The sequence below is a fragment of the Salmo salar genome, chromosome 13, assembly GCF_965601325.2.
Source record: "Salmo salar chromosome 13, fSalSal1, whole genome shotgun sequence".
Lineage (NCBI taxonomy): Eukaryota > Metazoa > Chordata > Actinopteri > Salmoniformes > Salmonidae > Salmo > Salmo salar.
This window is the reverse complement of record NC_138303.1, coordinates 72,189,602-72,206,010: the sequence shown is the minus strand read 5'-3', so window position 1 is coordinate 72,206,010 and position 16,409 is coordinate 72,189,602. Positions and strand designations below refer to the sequence as shown.

At 42.4% G+C, this 16,409-nt stretch overlaps 1 protein-coding gene across 1 annotated transcript in view; it reads right to left on the bottom strand.

The window, feature by feature from the left end:
- LOC106567733 (protein turtle homolog B) overlaps window positions 1-16,409 on the bottom strand; it is a 176,517-nt gene that overhangs the window by 67,817 nt on the left and 92,291 nt on the right. Inside the window, exon 5 of the mRNA XM_014137396.3 lies at window positions 3,370-3,487. Within this exon, the coding sequence (XP_013992871.1) occupies window positions 3,370-3,487 (118 nt within the window). The remainder of the gene's footprint in view (window positions 1-3,369; window positions 3,488-16,409) is intronic.

Here is a 16,409-nt window from a genome sequence, read left to right as displayed (position 1 = left end):
AAAGGATGTTCATATGATAGGTAAGATATACAAAACCTGCAAGAAAGTCTATCCAACTGACAATCTCTTAGAAAAAAATATCAACTACTGGAACCAAGACTTAAAAATAATTGATGTTAGCACAAGATGGAGGGAATGTTGGAACATAACTAACAAAATGACAGTTACCGTAATTTCCGGACTATTAAGCGCACCTGAATATAAGCCGCACCCACTGAATTTAATTTTAATTTTGAACATAAATAAGCCGCACATGTCTATAAGCCGCAGGTGCCTACCGGTACATTGAAACAAATGAACTTTACACAGGCTTTAACGAAACACGGCTTGTAACAAAAATAAATAGGCTTTAACGAAACACGGCTTGTAACAAAAAAATTAAAAATTAGCAGTAAGCTTTAGTTGTCTTTCCTCACGCTGTCAATTCCTCACGCTGCTGTTTCCAACGTCTTATCATCGACTCATTAAGACAAAGCTCCCGTGCAGCAGCTCTATTTCCTTTTCCAACAGCCAGATCAATCGCCTTCAACATGAAAGCATATGCATTTCTCCGTGTCTTTGCCATGATGACGGTGACAAAATGACTACCGTAATCAGAATGATGGGAAGTTTGAGAGCGCTCGATTTAATCTAAACAGTAAACAAAAAAGTTGTTTGACCTTAACCCGTTCGGCAATTTCATTGGTCTAATGAAAGCTTCATGCCGCCAAAAAACTGAGCACGTCACAGAATGTGTTTTTTTGGAGAAAAAAAATTGAAAGCGGGAAAAATCCATATATTAGCCGAGTCATTGTTAAAGCCGTGAGGTTCAAAGCTGGGAAAAAGGTTGCGGCTTATAGTCCGGAATTTACGGTAATTAAAATGTACACTTAATCCAGCATAAACTAATGTGTAGAATTTTTTACACAACAGACAAAATACACAAATTCCACAGCACAACGGCAAGTCATGTCTTAAGTGTAAAACTATAAATTACTCAGTAATACATGCCTTGTGGGAATGCTATGAAGTCCAAAAGTTATGGTTGGAGTTACAAAGTTGTCTGTCAGAAGTATTACAATGTAAACTTATTTTTAATCCGTCTGTCTGCCTATTTCAAGAGATGGCATATGAGGGTGCAGTGAATTACACAATGGATGAGATGGTACTTTTATCGTCAATCATCTTGAAAAAACGTATACTTAAAAACTGGAAATCAAACCAATCCTCACTCTCTCTCAAATAACTCCTAGTCCATGCTCTAGCTAGCTTCGACTCCTGTGGTGTTTCCTGATAGATCTGAAGGGATTGGATAAGTGCAAGGCAATATGGTGATGGCTCAATCTATCATGAACAGAAAAATTAGGAAGGTCTGCACTCAGTATTTGCCATAACAGAAAGGAAAATGTATTCCATCTTTAGTGATGACCCTGTTGCTTCCACCTACTCGGCTCCATTAGATCTACCAGCACCAAAGGGGCTAGACTAGACAGTATGGATAAAGGGCAGTTTTTGGACCTGGCATGTCTGTCTATTATTGCCTGAATATTTTTCTATAGTCAAAGACCTCATAGGCACACACACACACACACACACACACACACACACACACACACACACACACACACACACACACACACACACACACTCGCGCATACACACACACATACAGTTGAAGTCGGAAGTTTACATACACCTTAGCCAAATGCATTTAAACTCAGTTTTTCACAATTCCTGACATTTAATCCTAGTAAAAATGCCCCTTCTTAGGTCAGTTTGGATCACCAGTTTATTTTAGGAATGTGAAATGTCAGAATAATAGTAGAGAGAATGATTTATTTCAGCTTTTATTTCTTTCATCACATTCCCAGTGGGTCAGAACTTTACATATACTCAATTAGTATTTGGTAGCATTGCCTTTAAATTGTTTCACTTGGGTCAAATGTTTTGGGTAGCCTTCCACAAGCTTCCCACAATAAGTTGGGTGAATTTTGGCCCATTCCTCCTGACAGAGCTGGTGTAACTAAGTCAGGTTTGTAGGCCTCCTTGCTCGCACACACTTTTTCAGTTCTGCCCACAAATTTTCTATGGGATTGAGGTCAGGGCTTTGTGATGGCCACTCCAATACCTTGACTTTGTTGTCCTTAAGCCATTTTGCCACAACTTTGGAAGTATGCATGTGGTCATTGTCCATTTGGAAGACCCATTTGCGACCAAGCTTTAACTTCCTGACTGATGTCTTGAGATGTTGCTTCAATATTTCCTCCCTCATGATGCCATCTATTTTGTGAAGCGCACCAGTCCCTCCTGCAGCAAAGCACCCTACAACATGATGCTGCCACCCCATACCTTCACGGTTGGGATGGTGTTCCTCGGCTTGCAAGCCTCCCCCTATTTCCTCCAAACATAACAATGGTCATTATGGCCAAACCGTTCTATTTTTGTTTCAACAGACCAGAAGACATTTCTCCAAAAAGTACGATCTTTGTCCCCATGTGCAGTTGCAAACCGTGGTCTGGCTTTTTTATGACAGTTTTGGAGCAGTGGCTTCTTCCTTGCTGAGCGGCCTTTCAGGTTATGTCGATATAGGACTCGTTTTACCGTGGATATAGATACTTTTTGTACCTGTTTCCTCCAGCATTTTCACAAGGTCCTTTGCTGTTGTTCTGGGATTGATTTGCACTTTTCACACCAAAGTATGTTCATCTCTAGGAGACAGAACGCGTCTCCTTCCTGAGCGGTAAGACGGCTCATGGTGTTTATACTTGCGTACTATTGTTTGTACAGATGAACGTGGTACCTTCAGGCGTATGGAAATTGCTCCCAAGGATGAACCAGACTTGTGGAGGTCTACAATTTCATTTGATTTTCCCATGATGTCAAGCAAAGAGGCACTGAGTTTGAAGGTAGTCCTTGAAATACATCCACATGTGCACCTCCAATTGACTCTTATGATGTCAATTAGCCTATCAGAAGCTTCTAAAGCAATTACATAATTTTCTGTAATTTCCAATCTGTTTAAAGGCACAGTCATCTTAGTGTATGTAAACTTCTGACCCACTGGAATTGTGATACAGTGAATTATAAGTGAAATAATCTGTCTGTAGACAATTGGTGGAAAAATTACTTGTATCATGCACAAAGTAGATGTCCTAACCGACTTGCCAAAACTATAGTTTGTTAACAAGACATTTGTGGAGTGTTTGAAAAACGAGTTTTAATGACTCCAACCTAAGTGTATGTAAACTTCCGACTTCAACTGTATGTACACCTGCCTACTAAAACATTCACCCTGCAGAAAACGAACACAAAGACACACAACTCTACTGCTGCACACATGTACACATGCACTCGCTCACTCACACAGATGCTGAGTTGTGACAGGGCTACCTTGGACAAGCAGGCGTGTGGTGTGAACCACCTCCCCCTGGATGCTGTAGGCTCGGCAGGTGTACGCCCCTCTGTCCTTGCGGCTGACCGACAGCACCGTCAGACTCCCATCAGACACCTGGGGAGGGAGAGGACGACATAGAAAAAGTGAGGGGGGAGTTCCGTTTAAACAACAAGAAAAATGAATAAAGTTCCATGTGAATTTACAATGCAGATGGTCTACATCGTGCTTCCCGCGGAGAGAGAAAAACAATTGTTTAATTTATGCTACTGCTGCTTTTGCTTGTCACGGGAGTGGGGCGTGTAGCTTGTTGTTGACCAGGGATGTTCTCTTGATAAGTGCTAAATTGGACCATTTTCCTGTCCTGCTAAGCATTCGAAAATTACTTTCGTAACTAGTACTTTTGCGTGTCAGGGAAAATGTATGGATTAAAAAGTACATTCTTTTCTTGAGGAATGTAGTGACGTAAAAGTAAAAAGTCCAAAATATGAATAGTAAAGTACAGATACCCCCAAAAAACACTTAAGTACTTTACTCCAGTGCTTGTCACTCACAGATGCACAGCCACTCCGCTACTCCCTGCTTGAGCTGCTGCTTTGCTTCTCTCTCCCTTGTGCATTACAGCTCCAGTTAATAACGTAGCAACAAAAATTGGCTTTCCCTTCATGATGATGATGATCGCAACCTGTTAGTGGTAGTTTTGTGATAACTGCACTGTGATTAAAATTTTATAAGGGGGACAAAAAAACAGTTTTTCGGTTAGGGATTTTTTTCCTAACGTTAACAATCCCAATTTTATTTAAAATATATCATCGTAAATGCTGCATGGCCAATGCAGACGACTGATTGACCATGCGCCCAGATGACCAATACACTTCTCTCTCCAAAAGGCGCTCTCTCCCGCCAATTTGTGCACATTCATTGTTTCATAACCCAGCTATCACAGTGGATCTGGGCCAATTCCGGCTGAGAGTCGGGGCACTCGGCTGAGTGTCAGACTCGGCCGACGTCATGTGGCCCGAGTCTGGGCCGCCTTCGGCAGTATTACTTATGGCTAGGATGCGGGGATTGAGCTCGGGCCGATTCCAGTGTGAGTTATCTGGCCCAAATGTATATATTACTTGGGGCTCGGGCCGATTGGGACTACTCTCTGGCAGATGATTACACGGGCTGCTTTATATAACTAACATTTCATTATTTATTTATTTTCCCATATTTTCCACATTGTTTCTGTGATCAAAAAATTAAAATTTAAATGAAATTCTTTAAGAGTCCTGTGTAGTATTTTAGTATTTTGCTACTTTGTGGAAGGCAATTGATAAGCATTAAAAACCTTGTGGATGGAACTTCCCGAGTGGCGCAGCGGTCAAAGACACTGCATTGCAGTGCAAACTCTGTTTCTACAAATGCAGGTTCAAGACGTGTGCCGGCCGCGACCGGGAGACCAATGAGGTGACGCACAATTGGCCCAGCGTCGTCCGAGTTAGGGGAGGGTTTGAGTGCAAACTGCGTTGCTACAGATGCTGGTTCAAGACCCGTGCCGGCCGCGACCGGGAGACCCATGAGGCGATGCACAATTGGCCCAGCGCCGTCCCAAGTTAGGGGAGGGTTTGTCCGGTTGGGATGTCCTTGTCCCATTGTGCTGTAGCGACTCCTGTGGCAGGCTAGGCGCATGCACGCTAACACGGTCACCACGTGTATGGTGTTTCCTCTGAGACAACTTTTTTTTTTGTGGATGGGTATAATTTGTATGTATAATAGTAAAATTTAAAATGACTAAATCGGTTAATTTAATATCGGGCCGCTTCTGGGGAGATTCTGGTAAGATGCCGGCAAAGTCGGCTGAATTCTGGTAGACAGAAACGACCCGATGTACTTGAGCCGATTCTGGGCAGTCATTCATTTTGAGTCCGACACACGATTCCGGGCCGATTCAATCAGTTCCGCCCCCGGAAGAGGGCCGCTTCCTCGTTGCTAGCTGGGAACGTCATTGTGTGAATTGTTTGCGTTTGATTGTTAGTATATATCAATTCCCCATTACATATGTCACCAGTAGTACATTTACCATTAATTCCTATATTTTCTAATCTACGTTTGTTACTTTGGTTACGGTAATTTCTGTTAATGCATTCAATATTATTATTTCAGTCTTCACGTTATCATTGTCGTAGTGGACACACTGTTTATTTCATTACGTTTACAAGTTTAGTCAAGTTAGTCATTGTCTTTTGTTTGCAGTGCTCCTGTCAATGTTGAGTTAGGACGCGCACGCATAGAAGTAGTCCTATAGGCTACCTGGCCTGTGCCTAAATGTAGGCATATAAATGTTCCCATTTGGGGATCTGATAGTATTTCTGATTGGTTTAACGCACCAGCTCTCTCTCTTTTGATAACCACTCAGCGTGAAAAGGAAAGACGCCATGCTCTGATCCAGTGGAAACGTCATAAAATAGGCCTACCTGATTACTTCTTAACAGTGCTTGACTTGGACTGAAATATGTTCCGGTACTCATTTTGGGTGCTGCTATTGTTTATATTTAGGTCCAGGAGGTCCACAATACTTTTGAGCTAATATTCTATAAGAGGAACAAGAGCTCAAGCAGTAGAACATTTCAGGTGTCGGTACTCAGGTCCGGTGAGCTCCTGCCCAAGTCAAGCACTGCTTCTTATCTGTTGCGTAAATAGCCTACAGCTGTGTGTCTCGAGCTCACTGGCGTGGGAAACTGCCCAGACTATTTTATATAATGTCGCAAATTCGCTAGCACAAGCTTAGGGCCGGACCCAAGTTAATAGTTGATACAATGTTTCAAGTTCGTTGCAGACAGGCCATGTGTAGCCAATGTGATTTCGGGGATATTTATTTTTATCAGGATATTTTCTACCTGCAGGCCACAATGTTTCTATTTGTTGGCTTTATGTAGGCTATTTTACATAGTTGGCAATAGAATTTACTTTTTAGGTTTGTATCATTTTCATTTAGATTTGGATCGAATTTTGATTAACCACATTACAATGATTTTGAGATACGAAGAAGTGTTTCACGAAAATGTACATATGAAAACCATAACTGTCATGTAGATCGGTAGAAATGGTCAAATAAATTGTCATTCCACATGAGAAAGGTTGCTGACCCATGATGTAGCCTATTACCGGCATCTTCAGGAGCGTAATGGCAGAATATGCGAAAGCCAGCAGGAGCGGGAGGAGAATAGTTGGGTCAGGATAAGATTTTTTTTCTTCCGGTGATCTAGATCTCTGGTGCCCTCTTGAGTCATCTGTCTTATTTCATCAAACTGGACGCTTAATGCATATATAGTTGATTTTATTAAAACACATAAGGGTGTGTCTATATATGGAAACATAGACGTGAAAATATTTTGACCAAAACAGATGACTTTCGGTCGACTAAGCTTTTTTTTTGTTGGGGACAGCCCTACTACACCACCAAAATGGGGGCCTCTAAAAAAATGTATCTGGAATTCAGCAGAGCCAGAGGGCCAACCGTGCCCCCTGCCCCTTTTTGATCCACACAGACGCACACAGGGGCAAGCACACATGCACACAACATGTACACAAGCAGAAGTGTAGAGCTGCATCCTCTGCATGCGTCACATACTGAAAGCTACCAATTGATGTATTGAGCCAATGAAAGCTCTGTTTGACGTGCTGCATTTGAAATGTGCTATCTTGACAGCTGAGGCTTGTCACTTCGGCATATTATGATGTGCTTTGTCTTCAAGGGACTATAGAAATATCCATATCTATTAATATTATAAACACACTGGTCTCTTTTCATGCTCAAAGGATATGAATAATACGAGTTTAAAGTGATGATATAAAGTGAATATACAACTTCATCATACGCAGTGAAGAAGTCTGACTCTAGGTGTTATCCATTTGGATGATGAACAGCACATACTGCAGGAGTAAATAGCGTGTGAAGGAAAACATTATGGCAATTAGCTCCAACTTTAAAGCTGCAATATGTACGTTTTTTTGGCGACCTGACCAAATTCACATAGAAATGTGTGTTATCGATCTGTCATTCTCATTGAAACCAAGTCTAAGAAGAGGTAGATCTGTTCTATTTGCGCTATTCCTATGCTTCCTGTTTTTAAGTTTAGTTTTTGCATCTTTTACTTTCGATTTTGTACACCAGCTTCAAACAGCTGAAATTACAATATTTTTGGTTATGGAAAAGATATTTCACAACACTTAAGATGGCACAATGATTATCTACACTATACTTGCTTGTTTGGTCACATACAGTGCCTTCGGAAAGTATTTAGACCCCTTGATTTATTTCATATTTTGTTACGTTACAGCTTTATTCTAAAATGGATGAAATAGATTTTCCCCCTCATCAATCTACACACAATACCCCATAATGACAAAGCAAAAACAAGTTTTTAGAAATGTTTGTTAATGGCCTCCCGAGTGGCGCAGTGGTCTCATGTGCCACTAGAGATCCTGGTTTGAACCTGCTTCGAGTCCAGGCAGCCTGCCATGACCGGGAGACCCAGAGGGCAGCGCACAATTGGCCCAGCGTCGTCCAGGTTTGGCCGGCAAGGATGTTCTTGTCCCATCGCACTCTAGCAACTCCTGTCGTGGGCCGGGAGCAATGCTCGCTGACACAATCGCCAGGTGTATGGTGTTTCCGCCAACACATTGGTGCGGCTGGCTTCCGGGTTAAGTGGGCATTGTGTCAAGAAGCAGTGCGGGCCTGGTTGGGTTGTGTTCCGGAGGACGCTCGGCTTTATACTTTTGCCTCTCCCTAGTCCGTACGGGAGTTGCAGTGATGGGACAAGACTGTAAATACCAATTGGATACCACATTTACATAAGTATTCAGATCCTTTACTCAGTACTTTGTTGAAGCACCTGTGGCAGTGATTACAGCATCGACTCTTCTTGGGTATGACGCTACAAGCTTGGCACACCTGTATTTGGGGAGTTTCTCCCATTCTTCTATGCAAATCCTCTCAAGCTCTGTCAGGTTGGATGGAGAGCATTTCAGGTCTCTCCAGAGATGTTCGATCGGGTTCAAGTCCGGGCTCTGGCTGGGCCACTCAAGGACATTCAGATACATGTCCCGAAGCCACTCATCTGTTCTCTTGGCTGTGTGCTTAGGGTCGTTGTCCTGTTGGAAGGTGAACCTTTGACCCAGTCTGAAGTCCTGAGCACTCCGGAGCAGGTTTTTCATCAAGGATCTCTCAATACTTTGCTCTGTTCATCTTTCCCTCGATCCTGACTAGTCTCCCAGTCCCTGCCGCTGAAAAACATTACCACAGGATGATGCTGCCACCCCCATGCTTCACCGTAGAGATGGTGCCAGGTTTCCTCCAGACGTGACGTTTGGCATTCAGACCAAAGAGTTCAATCTTGGTTTCATCAGACCAGAGAATCTTGTTTCTCATGGTCAGAGTCCTTTAGGTTGCTTTTGGCAAAGTCCAAGCAGGCTGTCATGTGCCTCTTACTGAGGAGTGGCTTCCGGTCTGGCCACTCTACCATAAAGGCCTGATGGTGGAGTGCTGCAGAGATAGTTGTCCTTCTGGAAGGTGCTCCCATCTCCACAGAGGAACTCTGGAGCTCTGTCAGAGTGACCATCGGGTTCTTGGTCACCTCCCTGACCAAGGCCCTTCTCCACCGATTGCTCAGTTATGCCGGGCGGCCAGCTCTAGGAAGAGATCTTGGTGGTTCCAAACTTCTCCCATTTAAGAATGATGGAGGCCACTTTGTTCTTGGGGACCTTCAGTTGCTGCAAAAATCTTTTGGTGCCCTTCCTCAGATCTGTGCCTCGACACAATCCTGTCTCGGAGCTCTACGGACAAATCCTTTGACCTCATGGCTTGGTTTTTGCTCTGACATGCCCTGTCAACTGTGGGACCTTATATAGACAGCTGTGTGCCTTTCCAAATCATGTTTAATCAATTGAATTTACCACAGGTGGACTCCAATCAAGTTGTAGAAACATCTCAAGGATGATCAATGAGAACAGGATGCAGCTGAGCTCAATTTCAAGTCTCATAGCAAAGGGTCTGAAAACGTATATAAATAAGGTATTTCTGATTTTTATTTTTAATACATTTGCAAACATTTCTAAAAACCTGTTTTCGCTGTGCCATTCTGGGGTATTGTGTGTAGATAGCTGAGGATTTTTATTTATTTAATACATTTTGGAATAAGGCTGTAACCTAACAAAATGTGGGGTCTGAATACTTTCCGAATGCTCTGTAAACTGAAATAAAGCAAACTATTAGAATTTTAGCAACCAGGAAATGGCAGGACAATTTCTGCAAAGTGCATCTAACTACAGAAGATGAGCTGAAAAAATGTTATGTTTCAACAGGACTTACTACGAGTAACCCATTCTAAGGTGTGCAGGGATTACCCAGATTTTTTTAAAAACATGAATTAAAAAACGAAAGCCTATGCAACATTAACCAATTAAAAACAGTTATGCAGCAATGAGGCCCAATACAGTATCACTGCATATTGTCTTTGCTTGAATTGCCCTGCATTTTGAAATATATTAAAAAAATGTTTCATGTATTGGTATATGATCACACTGGTAATGGGTAATTTGTTGTATTACTTAATTTTTTTGGAAAACTGGACTGATGACCTGCATCTGATGGTCAGTCTGAGGGGAGGGACGGAGCAGCGGTGAGGCTATTCCCTCACCCAACTCCCCGTCCCTCCGCCCACCTTCTCTCCACTAAGAAAAGGGGACAGTCTTCCAGCTGATGGCGAAACTCAAGTCACACTGCATTATTTCTGCCTCATGCACCAATTCATGTTGTTATTCCTATGCAATGTTCCCTCAAAAAATGTTGGGCACTGAGCAAATTTCAGATCTGCTGAGTGCAAACTTGAACGTTCAGAAAATTCTGTGCAACTTCCAGCGCGCATTTACTGTGAACACTGAGTCTGTATCTGCTTTAAGTTGCTGTTTTAACTGTGGCTATTTGATCATGATGCAGGCCTACCAGAGTGGTCTACCATCAAACACAATGGAGAAAATGCATCCCATAACATTCTAACCTGGAAATAGCTATTCTATCATTCAGCCTACAGTAGCAGTCAATGTGTGGTGCTCAATGTAGGCCTACATTCCATGAGACTTTTGGAAAAAACATGCAGAGCTTGACATTAATGTCACGTCCTGACCATAGTATGTTGTTATTTTCTATGGTAGAGTAGGTCAGGGTGTGACAGGGGGTGTTTGTCTATGTTTTGTATTTCTATGTTGATGTTGTTTGGTATGATCTCCGATTAGAGGCAGCTGGTCGTCGTTGCCTCTAATTGGAGGTCATATTTAAGCTGATGTTTGTCCCACCTGTTTTTGTGGGTGATTATATTTTGTGAGTAGTGTTTGTTTCTCCTCTGCGTCACGGTTTGTTGTTTTGTCCTTCAGTTTATTTTGTATTGCATAAAGTTTCACAGTCTAATAAATATGTGGAACGAAACACACGCTGCATTTTGGTCCGATCCTTTAGACAACCGTGACAATTAACCTGTTTATCCACTTGTCCTTCAGACAAGGAGGTGCCTGAAAATATTGTTGTGTTGTTTGACGCTAGAAACCACTTTACAAAATTAAATCAATTATTATTCCCATACCATTATTACAGAGAATCAGACAAATTATGCTACCCTCTGCATATTGGCTACTTAGATTGTTCAAGCCCGTCTCAAAATACAATACTTCCCCTTTAAGACAAATTAAAGCTCTTTACATGACTTGCTTTTCAAAGCTGTCTAGAAATGTAAACGTTTTGTGCTCTTGTAGGAGGCAATCACTCCCCTATTGCTGACAACAAATTATTTATAACTGGACTAATAACTCACTAACTAGCAAAGGATATGAACAAAATGTACACACGTGGCTTCATGCAGCTCTCACTTTGATCTCAAAACAAGCGCATCTACTCACGACTGCTCATGCTGTTAACACAGTCCAGTTCAATGAAAATGGCACAGATCCATATATGGCAATGGTCTATTTGGTGTATGCCTACTGCAGCTCTGCTTATGCCGCACCGGTCTGTGTAGAGTACGGGTTGATTCGTCAAAATGCAAGCCGCTCAGATGATTTTTTTTTTAACATGACTAAGAACGTAAGCCTATGCAACATTAGCCAATTAACAACTGTACTTTAGCAATGAGGTTTGTGCAGTAAGTTGTAGGTACAATACATTATCACTGCATATTGGCTTTGCTTGAATTGCCCTGCCAATGCATCGTTGTTCGGGCCATTTTAAAAACATTTTTGAGGTAGGCTATGTGATCACACTAGTAATAGATCCGTTGTTTCATTAGTTGTGAGACACAGCTGAGGTAGCATATGTTTAAATAATTAGCTTTTTATTTTACTGGGCTAATGGTGCCTGCATCTGATGGTCAGTCTCAGCGAGGGAGAGAGCAGCAGACTGACCAGAAAGGACACCGTCTTCCAGCTGATGGCGAAACTTGAGTCACACCGCATTAATTCATGTCGTTACTCCTATGAACAGAGAAAGTTAAATATTCCTCAATATTAAAAAAAGACCCAAGCCGCTAATTATAACAACACAAGCCTATCGATACACCTTCCTACTCATTCATTACTGCTGCAGTGTTTGTTGTAGCGCTGAGTGGAAATAGAAAGAATGAACATTTTATGGCTTATAAAAGTGTTGATAGTGCTGTATAACAACTTAAACAAGAACTTACACATAACAGCAGCTCATTGCTGTATTCGTTGAGTCTCTCTCTAGTCTCACCTATAATGGTGCCGGAGGGGATGGCTGCCGTTTTACGGGCTCCTTACCAACTGTGCTATTTTATTAGTTTTTTCATAAGTTAGTAACTAATTTTGTGCATAATGTTACTGCTATTGTCTCTTATGACCGAAAATAGCTTCTGGACATCAGAACAGCGATTACTCACCTCGAACTGAACAAAGATATCCGACTCGAAGGATATACTGCTTTATCGCGACAAGTCCCAAATCCCCATCATCCACGTGAAGAAAAGACGGAGAAAAAGGGGGAGGAGTGCGGGGTGCCTTGTAGGAATTTGCCGGCGAGTAGGTAAACCACCACTACCCTCCGTATTATTGGCCAATGTGCAATCATTTGAAAACAAACTGGACGATCATGACTATCCTACCAACAGAACATTAAAAACTGTAACATCTTATGTTTCACCGAGACGTGGATGGACGACGACGCGGATAATATAGCGCTGGCTGGGATTTCCGTGCATTGGCAGGACAGAGCAGCTACATCTGGTAAGACGAGGGGTGGGGGTGTGTGTCTGTTTGTCAATAACTGCTGATGTGCGATGTCTAATATTAAAGAAGTCTCGAGGTATTGCTCGCCTGAGGTAGAATACCTCATGATAAGCTGTAGACCATACTATCTACAGAGAGAGTTCTCATCTATATTATTCGTAGCTGTCTATTTACCACCACAAACCAATGCTGACACCAAGACCACAGTTAACAAGCTGTATAAGGCCATGAGCAAACAAGAAAATTCTCATCCATAAGTGGCGCTCCTAGTGGTCAGATGATGCGGATGCTACGCTACAGGACTGTTTTGCTAGCACATACTGGAATATGTTCCGGGATTCATCCAATGGCATTGAGGAGTATACCACCTCAGTCACTGGCTTCATCAATAAGTGCATTGACAACGTCGTCCCTACAGTGACCGTACGTACATATCCCAACCAGAAGCCATGGATTACAGGCAACATCAGCACCGAGATAAAGGCTAGAGCTGACACTTTCAAGGAAAGGGACACTAATCCGGACGCTTATAAAAAATCCCGCTATGCCCTCAGACAAACCACCAAACAGGCAAAGGGTCAATACAGGACTAAAATGGAAACCTACTACACTGGCTTTGACGCTTGTCGGATGTGGCAGGGCATGAAAACTATTACAGACTACAAAGGGAAACCCAGCCGCGAGCTGCCGAGTGACGCGAGCCTACCAGACAAGCCTAATATTATGCGTTCTACCTTCAGACACATGAAATGGTTCAAAATGGGAACACTTTGCCTTCCCAGCCCTAGGGCTGCTGAATCAAGTGCACCTACCTCCAACAGCGTAAAACCCCCCAAACATAGGAACGCAAGGCTATATCGTTGTTTTTTTTACAGAAATGTTTGGTGATTGACTAGAAATGCCTTGGAGAATGACCATTCGATCATGATCGACCGGTTGGTGACCACTGCTCTAGGCAATTTATCGTACTGTACATCAAAGGATTGGATGGGTGATGGGTGTACGCAATATGGTACAGATTCCAAATCGCTAAAGAGTGGAAGGGAGGATGAAATGGAAACAGGATGAAAGAGTGGAAAGGGAGGATGGCTACGTAGCCCTGAGGGGAGAAGGAGGACAAACAAGGTAGTAAGCTGTCTCTTCTCTTGCAACGGATCACGGTAGCGGAGAGTGGCAGCTGATTTGCACTGATATGGAAAAAACAGGACGTGTGTAAGCAATAGATGTTGGATACTTTGCTTCAGAGAACGACCGATATGGACTTTTTAGGGCCGATACTGATTTTTGGTGGTCATGGAGGCCGATATTCAATATTATGTATGCATTCATGCATCTATTCTAAAATCAAATAATACATTTGACTGTTTTTAACCAATCTAATTACATAACATAATGGTAATAATTGTATTTGAATGATAAATCTCTTGACAAACTGGGTATATTAAGATGGCATAGGCCTACTCACAATACATGTGAATGCATATTCAATAGGAGTGTGTGCATGCATTGAGTTATTGAGCTTGTTTTGGCTGATCAGTGGAGTATGGTGCTACAGATGACAAACACTCTGTTTGCCTTCCATTTGGGACTTATATTAGCCTACTGATCAACAACATTTGCATAGAAGCATCACTCCAGCATGTCACGCCTGTATGGAAGAACATCATATAGGCACTGCTGTTAGTTTGAGAATATAAAATAACACCTATTCAATGCAAATGGGTCCAACGTAACGTCATGATTTGTGATCATGGATCCTTACGAAACTAGAATTGGTAGTCATTTTCTGTGGCCGGGAAAAAAATACATTCAGTTGACTAAACAATTCCACTGCCATGATGACATTTGAAATAACTCAATAGGCTACATTTACATTACATTTTAGTCATTTAGCAGACGCTCTTATCCAGAGCGACTTACAGTAGTGAATGCAAACATTTCATACATTTCATTTCACGCCGTTTTTTTCTTTTTTCTTTTGTACTGGCCCCCCGTGGGAATCGAACCCACAACCCTGGCGTTGCACACACCATGCTGGCGTTGCAAACACCATGCTCTACCAACTGAGCCACAGGCTAGTTCAGCTATCTGTCAAGAAATGGGCAGGTTGTGACTTGATCCTACTGCTATGAATGGATAGAGTGAGCACCCCTCACACGCAGCACCCCCACCAACACACTCACACGCAGCACCCCCACCAACACACTCACACGCAGCACCCCCACCAACACACTCACACACAGCACCCTCACCAACACACTCACACACAGCACCCCCACCAACACACTCACACACAGCACCCCCACCAACACACTCACGCACAGCACCCCCACCAACACACTCACACACAGCACCCCCACCAACACACAGCCTAACACAGAATGACACTTTTCAGCATCCCAACACAGCACCCTCACACACATAGCCTAACAGAAACACACAGCCTAACACAGACTCACACTTCTCGCTAAGTCTTAACTGTAACACAGACCGATACTATTCAACATAGATTACTTCTAAGGTAGGCCTACACGTGAGATGGGTTACATTATAATGTTATTTTTTGGTTACTCTGGTGATGGGAATATAACCTGCAGCAAATAATTAGTCTAGGAGAGTGACCTGCCTGTGAGCCAGAAAGATCGATGGGGCACATGTTCAATTCACTGGTATTTAGCTATGTTTTTATTGATTGTAGGGCTGTAGCCACTGAATTCTGGTAGTTTTTACTTGAAAGAATAAAACCATCAATCACAAAATTTGCTGCTTGCGCAATTCAGCCAATGCCGCACAGCACTGCCTCTCACCCGGCTCAGCGAACGGGGTCACGCACTCCCACACAGCTAGCAAGCTAGCACTCGTCATGGAAATGGGGGTGGTGAAACGTGAATCCCTGACAACCCATACATCAAAACGTAGCTAAGAAGCCCTACTTTGTAACATGCTATGCTTTCTGGTGTCTCGGAAAACATCTGAATGACAGAAGCGAAGGAAAAACGTTTTACCTTATATTTAAGTCAAAAGACCTCCGATGACCGTGAAAAACACTCAGGACTTTCCCATACTTTTTGGCAATACAATGTCACATTGATTTTACTCTGATAGGTTGAGGAATACCCATCGCAAAGAGCAAATATGAACACAGCTATTTTACTGGTTTCACAAAAAGGGTTGTCCCATAGATTTGAACATTCTTAGCACGGCACTTGCTTTACCTTTGGGCTCATATCGCGTAAATATCATAACGTACAGTTTTTTTAGACATTGGTAACAACTGCCACATTAATGTTTTCAAATTATTTAAAATGTATTCTCACAAAAACATTATTGACATTTAGTGAAAACTGCGAAATCGTTTACTGCGATTTTTTGTAGAATTCTCTTATAGTGTCCATTGTTTGTCGCGTAACCTAACACCCTACTCTTGGTGCTGGCTTCAGCTGTAGCTGAGCTAAATCGAACTCTTTGTTTCAAATCCTCTTTGCTATATTCCCGGCTGAAACATGCATGGTTGAATGTCACCATGTAGCTAATAGAAGATAAAAAAATGCTCCATTGTTAAATTTGTGTTGAATCCCTTGAAGCTATTGCGGTCTGATCAGTTCTTTCAGTTTTGCCAAGAGTATTTTGTGTTGTGTCCACCTCCCTTTCAAAAAAGCCCATCTTGGGGAAGAGACGGGGCCAGAGCAGGAAGCACCGCCGTTGTAGACTTTCAGAGACTGGAAAAAATGTGTCACATTGTATATTTAGCAATGAATCCACC